Consider the following 13,409-nt stretch of genomic DNA (forward strand, 5'->3'; position numbering starts at 1 on the left):
GGGATTGCTCACATCCCAATTTGAGGTATTCCTTTCCCTTACCCTTTCTCTTTACTTTCCTGGAATACCTGGTGGTACTCAGTGATAACTTCCAGCTCTGTGTTCAAGAGTCACATCTGGTTGTGGTCCAGAGACTGAATAATACCTTAACCCCGGTGTCATCTCCTAGACCCAATTCCTTTCCCTCTCTGTGTTTCTCTCTTCTCCCTCTCACTGATTTCCTAACTGAAATTATCTGGCTTCACAAAATTTACAGAAGTATTCAAAGAAAAGGCATTTGATAACTTCAGTAACTAATCCATATTTTTTAAAAAAAAATTCTTAACTTAAAAAAATATTTACTGCATGCACGCATGTGTGCATGTGTTCTTCTCAACACCCAGTTTTGCCCCCTCACCGCTCCATTCTCCAAGCTCAGTCTTCAGTTCTGTTGAGCCCATACTGACTCTGAGCTACACAGTGGAAACTGCCACCTTCTGACCCTAATCCTGCCTCTGCCTGGTCTGCTCCCAGCTTCTTCACTGGCCTCCATTTCCTTTAATGAACTCAGATTGGAACCTGTAAGAAGCGAAGGTTTCTAGTTTCTGGCAGGAGATTGTGGAATTTCTGGTGCCAAACGAGTTGGTCCCCTGATGAGGTTGTTTTCACCAGACACTAAAACAAATGGTCAATTCAGCCACTTAGTTGGGGAAAACATTACTCCAACCAGCTTCCTGGCATCTGTTATTCAAGATGACCAGTTTTTTTGACTAAATGTTCAATTTTCAAACAGTTATCAAACATCATGTAGACACAACACTAAACTAGACGTTAGTCACCAGTCTAAAACATAGATGAAGCACAAAAATAATGGAACTATGGAGAATTCAGTAAAGAGAACAGCAAGAGAGGAGAAAGGAAGAAAGAAAAGCGATATGCATTATTTGAAAAAGAAATGTCCTTAGTAAGGTTCTCTTTTCTTTTCATCAAAACCAGCTAATATTTCTCTGTATGTTCAATCTGACGCCTAATATCAGCAGAAAGCTTAAGATGAGCAAACATCATATTCATACACAGAAAGTGTTTATGTGACATTGCTTTACCAGAAAATCTTCTAAACTATCCAACCTGAACTTATTTTACTTGAAATTGGTACCTATGTCAAATAAATTGTTTACATGTTAGAAGTAACAGAACAAAAGGGAAAATGTCCCTCTAATTATATTAATAGAGTTTTATATTAACACAGCAAACACTCGAATATTATCAAATATCTTGTTCCCTTCCTTTTCCCCCCTGACCTCTCCTGCACAGTTCTGACCTGCCACACCATATTTTTCTGTTTTTTACATGTACTTTTCTTGGTTTTAATAAGGAAGGGAGGCCAGACAGCCAAAGCAATGTGAGAAAAGTCGTTGTTTCATTCCTTCTGGCCCCTGGGAGAAGGGAAAATATTCCCATTTCAAAAATAGCATGTTCGCAAGAGATTTCCACCTCAATTTAAAAAAAAATAGTAGCCAGTCTTCATAGGCAAAATATTCTATGGGCGCTCTACTGGAATTAGCATCCATTCAAACAAGATTTTCACATTCTAGTAAAGACACTTGTTGTATTTTAACAAGACAACATCCTGTCCTTAAGCTATAATGCTCACAGTCTTATGAAAAAGCTTGAGGGATTTGTATATAAGAAGCAGCTTTCAACAATGATTAAGTTCATTATTACATTCATGGATCAACTTGAAGAGTATTAGTTATGGATTTAATGTCAGAGTGAAAAATAATTTGGTGTAGAGCTTCAATATTTTCATATTAAAGAAGTTAATCCATCGCCTCAATAGGAAATTAGAAGATAATTCTGCTGGATCTAAAATTTGCTTTTGTTTTCATTCAAGGTGCTTAATAGCTAGGTAAGAGAAACAGATCAGAGGCACATATCACGTACTCAGCAGGCGAAGAAGAGACCATCTTTCTCTATTACCGGATCCAACTTATCCAGTAATATGTAATGGACACAAGAACTAACCTGAGTCATTGCAAGTAGATGACAAATTACAGATTCTTCTCTGGGGTTTGACTCCTGAAAAGAAAAAAAACAACCCAGCTGGTTAAGCATGGTAATGCCTGGACTCGTACACTACATTGTCAAGAGAATTCTCAGATTTAGGCATCAAACTGAGCAAGTACCCAAAATATTGCAAATCTGGTAAAACTGGCAGGATAAATTCCATAGAGACTAAAGGGAAGAGAGAGCTTTCATTTCTTAGTCAGATATGGAACTTGATTCCTTACTATTCTTTAGTCTGTAAGTGTATCCCCGAGCCCTCCCTACTTTTTCTTCAGCCCATTCCCAATCAATCTCTCTTCTGTCCAACATAAATAAAACAGCATGAATACAAACTGAGCATAGAGACTTTAACTAAAATTGCCCTGACTCATAAATCTTCCTTCCTTTCCAGGGTGGGGTAGTCCATGAACACTCTAAATCTGGTCCTGCTTCTTTCAGCAAGTGTATATAAGAAATAACATTCATGTCATCCTATCATTTCATGTGAGCAAAACTACAAAGTTCAAACACTTATTTGCTAACCACCTGATATATTCTAGAGGTGGGAGAGGGTCCAGGTACAGACCCTGCCCTTCATGAGCTTACGATCTAGTGGCGGGTTATCTTCAGTCATAAAAAGGCATAGTGAGGGGCTGGAGCAATAGCACAGTGGGTATGGCATTTGCCTCACATGCAGACAACCTGGGTTTGAATCCCAGCATCCCAGATGGTCCCCCGAGCACCACCAGGAATAATTCCTGAGTGCAGAGCCAGGACTGACCCCTGTGCATCGCTGGGTGTGACCCAAAAAGAAAAAAAAAGGCACAGTGAGGGCAAGATGGAATGGTGACTAAGACAACAGACCACACAGAAGTCAGAGACAAATGGGGGATGAAATAAGCCACATTAGAGCAAAGGAATTCAGACAAGTTATCCTGAGAAACATCTGTTCCTGTGGTGAAAGAAGTGCACTTCTCATTTGATTTGAAAATATCTCTGTGTCTTTCCCTCCGTGATTATATCTTCTTGGTGATGTATAAAAAAGTTACAGTAAATGTGAGGGGAGTTGTTGGTAATAAAGTTTCTCAGGTCGTATTAAGGAATTTTTGGGTCTCCTTGATATGTCTGGCCTGGTGAGAACTTTGCATGCAACTCTTGATCGAGATGTCCATGGCACCTTATGAATGCTTAATCTGTCACTAAGAGAAGTAGTTTGGACACAAATTTAACTTGTAATTTGAGTTAAGCACGTGCTATGGTTTCTTCCAGAATGACATAACTGATGCAAGACCAACAGTGAAGAGTTTTGATTCGTGAGAAAACTGAATTTAGATGTCAAAAGTTATAAGTAGATTTCTATACTGTCCCACAGCAATGCTGACCACCCCAAAAGAGAAGGATTTCATTTGAAATATATTTACTTCTGGATAAAAGTCATAAGAAATATAATACTTACAACTACTATAGTGTATATAGATGTGTATATTAATGCTTTAAATGTTCTTTACAACCATTGGACAATTGTTCAACTAAGATTTTCATCTCTCATATTTACGTTTAGCAGCACCTTCATTTCCAGTGACATATATGTTTTGCTGCTAAGTCAATCTTAAGAATTTTCTTTCTTATTGTTAGAGATATTCTCCTCATGGGTAATTTCCCCTCAGATATGGCCACAGTTCATCCTTGAAATAATGAGTGAAAAAATGTCTCAAAAAGTCTGCTAGGGAATAGTTGTGGGTCATATAGTCTTCAGAACAACTATTCAATTAGACTTTTTGTTGTACTGGAAAAGTAGTCATACACAGTATGTGACTAAATGGGCATAGCAGTGTTCTGATAAAACTTTATTGGGACATATTTGGCCTATAGGCCACCATTTTCCAACTCCTGCTTCAAATAAACCAGAAGCAACCTACCCCTGCTTTGTTCAACATGCCATGTGTCTTTAGTTTTGCACTGGGTACTTAAAAGTCGATCCCTTTTTTGATTTAAAGAGTTTGGGGTTCACTCCTGTAAGATGCTTCCCTTCAGTAATTGTCTCCTGTTAATAAACTCATTAGTATCAGCCCTGTAATCTCCATATTTCTTACCCATGTCAGAAACATGTGGGTTTGCTATCATTGCCTTCTTCTACCTGCATGTGCTTGTTGATGTCTATTTGTTTACCTTTTACCTCCCCGAAGACTAGAAGTTACTTGAAGGTGAGGATTGTGTCTGAGCATTATTACTGAGCCCCAAAACTTAGTACAACTTCAAGTACCCAGTTTATAAGCATCTTTTATTAAGAAAATATTTTATTTCAAAAGGCAACGGAAAAAAAAGAAAACATAAACACCAGTCATTTGTTAAACTTTACTTTAGTTACAAAAATAAAAGTCTTGATATATTTGATAAGTCATACCTGATGCATTGAAGGTTTTTACTATAGTGATTTTAGCTTTTTCTGCAAAGAAGCAATTTAAATATTAGAGCAGAATAATTGCTTGTTTTTTTCTTTAAAAAAAACAATATGGCATGAGTATCATTTTAGTGAAGCACTAAGAAAATCATACTGTTGACACCTTAAGACATTATTAGTGAACTCGGCAGCAGAACAAATAAGCATGTGCCTATCATACAACATCAGCATAGAGTAAGTTTGGGGGTCAGACTCTCATGCTTGTATCCTGTTACTTCACAAGCACCACACTCTCCACTGCTTGTGCAATTCTACTTCAGTTTCTCCAGGATGCTCCTACACAAATGAATGTCAATTTTCATTTCAACTATTTAGAATGAAGTCATCCTTCAGGTGATAAACTATGAAGAGAATTGCTTCAGAATAAAAAGTAAATAGTAAACATATGATCTAAGATATGGCTAGTCTATAATCCACAAAGTGCTATTTCTTTGGTGGGTAAGATATTACTATCTCCAATGTATTGATAGATCATTTTTTGATAAATCATTCTTAGAGAGGTTGAGACTCTCTGACTATAGTCATAGAACAAGCACAGCAGGATACGATTAAAAATCAATGACCCATGGGCAAATATCAACACATTCTGAAAAGCAAACAATATAAATATGTTCCCAACACACTTCGGAGACAAAACTCATGGCTCATTTCTCAGATAATGGAAACCAGATTCAGAAATCACTGTTGCAAGGATGGTCAATTAGAAGAGGGTGTGTTCAAGACACAGATTTGTAAAAAAAAGTATATGGGCAACTTCTGGGGAAAAAAATCCAAGCTCTGATCCTGGAGTAGCAGTTAGGAATTAACTGCATGATTTATTATCTTATTATTGTATGTTTCTGTTTCAGTGTGTGACTGACCCATAGTAATTACAGAGGCTGGTAGCATTTTGCATGATCATTATGAATTCTTTAAATACATTGTTTGCTCTGATACTTTCTTTTCCAGAATAAACAAAACACAAGTGTGACATAAATATCTGGATTTCATATGAAAAGTGTTTGTAGGGAAAATGCTCAAGAATGGGGAATGGAGATGGCTATGGTGCTAGAATTGTATGCATGGAAACCCATCCTTAATAGTATTATAAATCATAGAAACCCGATTATCCAATATATAATATTAAATAATATAATACTTGCTATGTTATTATACAATATGGAATATTAGTCTCAATATATAATCTAAGGAACTAAGAGAGATTTAACAATTTATGAGAGAGTCTCAGCTGTCAGAAGGTATAGTGACATAGACATTCTTAGCAAGTGCTGGCAGCAAGGTTGCTAGGCCCAACCTTTCTAGAAGAAATCAGGACAGCAGAAATCAGGGGCTTTGAAATATTCATACTGCTGACCAATTAAGTCCATTGCTAGAATGCATCCTATAAAAATGAGGGATGAATACAAAGATGCTGGCACAGGATGTTCATTGCAATAATTTCTATAAAAAGTAGAAACAACTTTAATGTTCAACATATGGCACCCAATGGAATCATTAATAGTAAGAAATGTTAGAAAATAGTTATAGAATATATAATATATTTTTAATATGATATATAATATAAAGTCTAAGAGGTCATATAAAAATCTATATAAACTATGACTACTTGGGGAAATATATATGATATGTATATATGATACGGAATTGAAATATGCCAAATTATTAACAGCAGTCTTAGGAACATAAGTTTAAAGATTACTTATATATTTTTTCTTTTTTTCTATACATTGCTTTTGCTGGTTTTGGTGGGGAAGAGAGTTGGGGTGGTTTTTTTTCTTTAATTATGTTTCACTTTCTTTGAGCCAACATTTATTACCATTATAACTTAAAAATAATTAATTATATTTAAATGGAGTCCCATCGCCATAACAGCTTGGAAGTTTAAGAGTGTGGTGGCACCAGACTTACAGTTCAATGTCAAAGCCAAATACGTAATAACAGTTGAAAGCACAGTAAGCGGGCACAGAGATAACCTTTACTAAACCCAGTAGACCACACAAGTGAGAGACTCAAGAATCAAAGCCAAGTTATTAGACTTATATATATCTTGATATTACCTGTTTTGTTTAAAGTAGCTAATATGTTTTCAGCAGCAACTGAAATGAGATAGCAAAAGTTAGCCTAACTATTTACATAGTTAACAAATCCATGTGTCTTCCTAGGTTCCTTAATCACTTCACTTTTCCCCAAATCCCAGAGAAGTTAGCTTTGTAAAAGCCAATTGGCACTATTAAATGTGTTTACTGCCCACCCGATCTCCACGACCCATTATCTCCAGCCCCGAGAGACAGTGCCTGAGCAAGCGTTTATTCATTCAAAATGAGTTTCCCGAACACGAGTTCAAGGAAAGTTTTAGACACATAGCAAACACACAAGTTATGTGCCTAAAACATAGCAACAGTCCTATCATTAACAGATTTAAACAAAACCATTTATGTTGTCGAATAGTGTGTTCCTTTTTTACTCCTACTATAATAAAAGCCTTAAGGGCTATAATGCTTCCACAGGAATACTGTCATAGCCCCGTGCATACTTAGCACATTTTTACCTAGTAGGACACTCATAATAAAGCATCTTAAAGTAATTCTCGTGTAAATTTGAAATCATTCAACATTATATTCGAGTAACTATTAGGAAAATTTCGTGTTGGTTTTAGTTCACTTAGAATCCAATATAAAATTGATACCTCTGGTATTTCTGTTGTGAAATGCATTCTCGAACTTCTAGCATTTTGGGCAAAACTTTTGCTTTCAAAAAGGTTACCACAGTTTTTTTAAAAAGAAAAAATAAATAAATGGTATCTATAGCCAAAGCTGTTTTGAAAATGTTCTTTCACTGCAAGAAGTAATTGCACATAAAAAACAATAAAAACAATAATATTTAGCCCTTCCCATTGGACCCAGATCTGAAACTGTTTTTGATCAGTATGAACTGCATCTAAGATTGTTTAGCTCCTTAACCTCCAACTACATGGTGAGATTTTATTTCTCCTAAGGGACTGTGAAGTGGCGAGTTGCGACTGCCATAAGACCAAAGAGAGGTCACCCACCACCAGAGGGAGCAGAATGTACTATTCCGCCCAGTCCGCCTTCCTTCCCCGAAGATAGTCTGGTTCTTTGCCCTTTTCTCTCAAATAAAGAAGCCTACTTTTTCATTTCTTGATGAAATGAAAATATTGATTAGTAAAGCATTAGTGAAAAGGCTGTCTTTGAACACTGGACTGTCACATCCCATGCCACGTCATACTGATGTCACTGTACGTGCTTCTGATGTCATTGGGCATGCTTCTCCCATTTAAACAATCTGGCATATAGAATGAGCTGTGTAGTGTTGAAAAAGAAGCAAAAGAAGTGTGATCAACTTATCTCACAGAAATAAGAGGGCTGCATTAGCGGGCTGTGGATAAAAAGGAATTTTGTTACTGAACCAGAAAGCTTAGGTTACTCTTTAGGCTAGGCAGTTTTTTGTTTGCTTGCTATTGTTGTAACTGAATTATGGAAAGCTTCAGCACCATTCATTGGTACCTATTCATATTAAAGGTTATTAATTGTCATTGACTTAAGAAAAATCCTTACTGCCTGGGAGTTTCAACCTTTTTTGTCCCCAGGGGAGAAAAACAGAATAAAATAGAATAAAATAAGAAACTTAACAAATTGGGCTAAATCAATGTTTAAATGCTTCTTGCCTGGAATACCACTGGAGTAGGGGACAAAACCAAAAGGTAGTTCAGCTGCAGGAGACAAAAGAAGAAAACACAAGAAACGTTTCTAATTAATTAATTCTCTGAAACAAGTGTTCATTGACTATCTTGAGATAAAATTATGAAAAGAAGTCGAAAACATGCTACCAGACCAACATGTGTTAAATCTGCAGACCACAATTATTCTGAGTTTACATTTGATCAGAGAATTGTAGAGAGAACTTGGAGAGACAAAATGATTGCAACTGTCTCATAGTATAGGTGAAGATCCAGAACTCACAAAGCCTCCTCCTACCTAAGGAATAGCCTAGAAATAGGTTCAGGAATCACACCAAAATATGACAGCCAATAATTTTTCAGTCTGAGAGTTCTAGAACAAATTTTACACTTTGAAAAATTTGTCCAACTACAGTTATGGAATATATTGGCACATTGGCTCCATTCAGCTATAACGGTGCTTGGTAATTCTTCCCACAGTAAATTTAGGATTTTAAAAAAACATGCAAAAATATTGCTACTATTCAATATTATACTGCCTAACACAATTCCTGGGTAAGACATTTCTGAATATGGATACTAGTAAGACAACCCAAATCAATCAAGTTATAGATTTCCCATGCAAAAACTCCATTTATGCTAAGAGATCAATCTACTACACAGATTTTACATGTTTAAGTATTAAGTATTAAAAAGGCCCAGTGACTCCACCTGCAAGTAAACACAGGGAAAGTAAGCCCAAATGTTTTACAATGAAAGGAGTTTTGTAGAAGGAGACTTCAAGACACTGGACTAGCCTATCAATTTTAAACCATCCATGCCTTGGCTAAAACACTCACCCTGTCTGTCCTACATGACTATTTCCACATTTTGTCATTTTTTTTTGTTTCAATTACCAATGATACTTCTTGAGAAGTAAGATAGCTCCTGAAAAATAAGATTCAAAGCTTGGATCCGGAATCTTTTGCTCTTGCAGCAAAACTGCATGGTCAAAGTGGGTTTTAAATTCATGACTCTGAGGAATGGCAATGCCATTCAAAGAGGAGGACTGTGAGCATCATACAGTCAGCCATCTGTTCCCAGTTTGCTCACCTCCTCGACCCAAGGCTCCCCAGACCCAGGCTAAGACTGGGTTCAGGGAGTGGCCCCAAAGCCCCATTTTCCATTTCAAGCAAACAGAATTTCATGAAGACATTACCATGAGTAAGTCTGTTCACAGCTATTGTAGCAGAAAAAAAAGACAAAAACATACTGGCTCACTATGCCCTAGACACAGTAAAAGACCTTGGATTCTGGAGACCTGTATTCCTGGCTTTAAAGTTTTGCACTTTTACTTAGTTGTAACGATAATCATGACTAATTAAGGGTCATCTCTCATCATCTTTGTAATTACACAACAAAGCAGGATAATTACTGGGCTTATTTTCCGTAATTTACAGATAAAGAAAAGGAGGTGGAGAAAGGTGAAGAACTTGCTCAAAGAGACACAGATAGTAATGGTAATGGTTAAGTTCATGCCAAGTCATCTGACTCCAGACAATGTATGAACACGAGTAAATTTTATCTGCTCTGACTCTCACTTTCCTCACCTACATAAAAGATTATGCGATCCATATGTGATTCCTGTTCCTACAGGATTGGGAGCAGAAGAAGATGTCTAAGGATTCTCAGGCAAGGCAGCGTGTGTACAAGAAACATAGCTATGATTATTAATCTTCAATGAATTTAGGATTGATGTAATTAATAACGGTAGAAGCCCATTTTCACACAAATGAGGATAGAATGTGAGTTGACTCACAGTCTACCAAAGAGTGTTCTGGAATCTATGGTATATCAGAAAGGCTGGAGCAGTAAAAGTCAGAGAGTAAAAGTCATGTTCTGCCTGTGGCTGATGTTAGTCAAGTTTCTCAGTCACTCAAGAGTTGACTCACTTACTTAGGGACAGGGCTGGGCCACTTTGTCACTGGGGTGCTATTCCACCTAGCAGGTTCTGTTCTGCCCAAGATGGGTCCTGGTTACAAATTCTTTTTGATTTATTTGCCTTCGAAATCTCATGAGCTCAAGGCAGTGAGAGTCTAGTGGAAAATAAACATTCTGTGGGGTACTGAGAGAAGTTATTTAAGAGGATGTCTCATCTCTTAAATCTAAGATCATTTGGCACATTTGTGCTCCTGCTATTCCTCTGGAGACTTATGAACTAGAATCCTACAGCGAACGTTGGAGAGCCGTAGCAGTGACTATAATGAAAAGTCACAATCTACTTCCTGTACAAAACAATACAGTGTGGGTGGGTCACTATCCTATGCTCTTTTCCAAGTTTGTTACTGACTTTTCATGTGCAGGCCTAATAACAGACATTAATTATGCTGGGGGGGGATGCTTTTACTGTATTTAACTACATGTCGAATATTACATGCAGAACTTTTAAAAATAGTTTCCTGATATTCCCCAAAGTCAGAAATAACAGTCTTACCAGATGGTGATAACACATTGGAATTACGAGGGGGTTCTGTGGAGGAAAAAGGTGTTCTAAAATTAGTTTCGTTTATGCATGAATTGTAGAATCACATCATTAACGGGGAAAGGTAAAGCAGTTGCAACGAACTACCAAAAGAGGGCAGTATGTTAATTTGCTATTATTTCGATGGCCGATTCAGTATTTCATTTCAATTATGAAACAATTCTATTTCTAACTGTGGCCAGTGCTCTGAATCTTTTGCAATATAATGGTTTCGCACTTTAAAAATAAAAAATTATGACAACTTCAGTGGTGGACTAGTATTCTTTCAGATTTGTAAGAGTAAATGTATACACAGCATGAGTTAAACTTCTATGAACTATGCTTCTTGTTCCACCAATGAGGAGATTTAAAACATATTAAGCCACATCTTTCTTATCTTATGTGGCTTTCAATTAGATCAGCCATCTCTAGAGTGGCTGACCTAGTTGAAAGAGCTCTGGGTTATTTACCTGGGGTGGTTGCTCCTTGAAAGAAATTCCCTGAAAGAAATTTCACTTTTTCTCAATGGAAAACAATACACATTACTGAAGAAACTTCAGAAATGACCAATCAGCAAAAAGAAGAAAACTAAAAACGCCGCCTATAATTTTACCACCCAGAGATAAATTTCATTAACCCTGTGGCATGATTCCTTTCTTTGTGTATGTCTAGTTCCATGTTTCTGAATACATATGCCTATTTACAAATTCATGTATTTATATGTATGATAAAAAAGATCCTGTGACATAAACTACTTATAGCCTGATTTTTCTCATGACAGCATATTCTGAACATTATTCTCTCAATCATGAAACAATCTTCTACAACACCATTTGTGATGAGTACACAGCATGTCATTGATTGGGCAAACCATTCATTTATATATTAAATTTTCTTTTAATGGACACCTAGGTATGTTGAATTTTTCATTGTTATAAATAGCACGGGCTGGTGCGATAGCACAGTGGGTAGGGCATTTGCCTTGCACGCGGCCGACCCAGGTTCGATTCCTCTGTCCCTGTCATAGAGCCCGGCAAGCAACCGAGAGCATCTCGCCTGCACAGCAGAACCTGACAAGTTACCTGTGGCATATTTGATATGCCAAAAACAGTAACAGCAAGTCTCACAACGGAGATGTTACTGGTGCCCGCTTGAGCAAATCGATGAGCAACAGGATGACAGTGATACAGTGATAAATAGCACTGCACTAACGTCTTTAGGTTAACCTGTTTTTGTTTTGGGGTCACACCAGGCTGTGCTAAGGGCCTATTCCTGGCTCTGCACACAGGAATCATTCCTGGTGGGGCTTGGGAGGCCATATGAGGTGCTGGGGATCTAACTAGGGTCAGCTATGTGCAAGGCAAGCACCCTACCCACTGTGCTATCACTCCAGGCCCACTTTGGCTTAACTTTTGCATACATGTGTGGCTATTTTTTAAGAGAGTCCACAAATTTTGATTTTCCAAGTGAACTACTGAAAACGTGAACCAATTTATTTTTATTTATGTATATTGAAAATTCTCCTTTTCAGGGTCAGGGTTTGAGTGCATGCCGGCCGATTGCCCAGATACTAGATCCAGCACTTCATGGTCCCCAAGTACCTGTGGGTGTGGCTGTGGAAGCTGCAGCATCGCTTCGGTGGCCTGGGTATTCCCAGCACCTCGGGGCTTGTGTAGCATCACATCCTTGGGCCCTTGGCTGAGACTCACAGGTTCATCCCGGGACCTCCTGACCCGGGCTTGGGATTCCCCCTGCCATTTCCATTTCTCACCCATTGGCTTTTGCGCTCTTGTCGCAATTCTCACACACCTTTGGTTGCCAGTGCTTGCACAAACACTTGCCGGGACAGCCACACACCTACCACTCACTGTTGTAGTTTTGTTGCGCGCACACACCAGGCTGCTGTGTGCGGGAAAGGCGCAACTCTGTGGTGTGCACCCCAAAGGGCAGAGCAGCCAGGACGTGCTCAGCGCAGGAGGGCTGCCCCGAAGACACAACAGACAGCCACCCCACCAAGGCAGGCTCTGGAACCAACTGACACTTCCCTCTGCAGCCCCTTGCAGGTCCTTTCCCCAAATTCGCACCCACCTGACATGTTATCTGCGACATTTCACTTTTCTTTTTTTTTAAATTACAAGGAAATGGTTGTTTCTATGGTGTTTCTAGCCATACAAGGAAAGAATAAGAGGACTAAAAAGTTACTGTGACATCTACCCGGCCTCGGCCTCTTCCAGGAGCCCGTCTTCCTCAGTGGTGGCAGGCTACAATCCTGTTCTGGAATCACTTGAATGCAGTTCTGCTGGAATGCAGGAAGGAATGAGCGCTCCAGGTCCCTGCAGCCCAAGAGGCAGTGCAGGTAGAGCGGGGAGTAAAACTGATTTAATTGGAATTGCCACCTTCTCTGTCTCTGGCCTTTGGCAGATTCCTCATGCCACTCAAAATATTCTACCAATCGAGAAGTGTGTTGAGTAGGCAAGAATTTAATTTTTTCTATCGTTGTTCTTTTGGTGCTACACCTAGTGGTTCTCGAGGCTTACTCCTGCCTCTGTGCTCAGGGGTCACTTCTCTTGGGGCTCAGGGGACCCTATAGGGTGCTGGGGACTGAACCCTGGTCAACTGCATGCAATGCACCCTACCCACTCTACTAGCATTCTGACCCCAGTAAGAAATCAAATTTCTTTAGTGCTTGAAGGAGTAGCTTCATGGCTTACAAGGGTAAGATTAAG

At 38.5% G+C, this 13,409-nt stretch overlaps 1 protein-coding gene across 1 annotated transcript in view; it reads right to left on the minus strand.

The window, feature by feature from the left end:
* ADGRG2 (adhesion G protein-coupled receptor G2) overlaps positions 1-13,409 on the minus strand; it is a 126,007-nt gene that overhangs the window by 35,151 nt on the left and 77,447 nt on the right. The window contains exons 6-7 of the mRNA XM_055121535.1: positions 4,430-4,471; positions 2,005-2,058 (exon numbers count right to left, since the gene is read on the minus strand). Coding sequence (XP_054977510.1) covers positions 2,005-2,058; positions 4,430-4,471 — 96 coding nt within the window. The remainder of the gene's footprint in view (positions 1-2,004; positions 2,059-4,429; positions 4,472-13,409) is intronic.

This window comes from Sorex araneus, chromosome X (assembly GCF_027595985.1).
Source record: "Sorex araneus isolate mSorAra2 chromosome X, mSorAra2.pri, whole genome shotgun sequence".
Taxonomy (NCBI): Eukaryota; Metazoa; Chordata; class Mammalia; order Eulipotyphla; family Soricidae; genus Sorex; species Sorex araneus.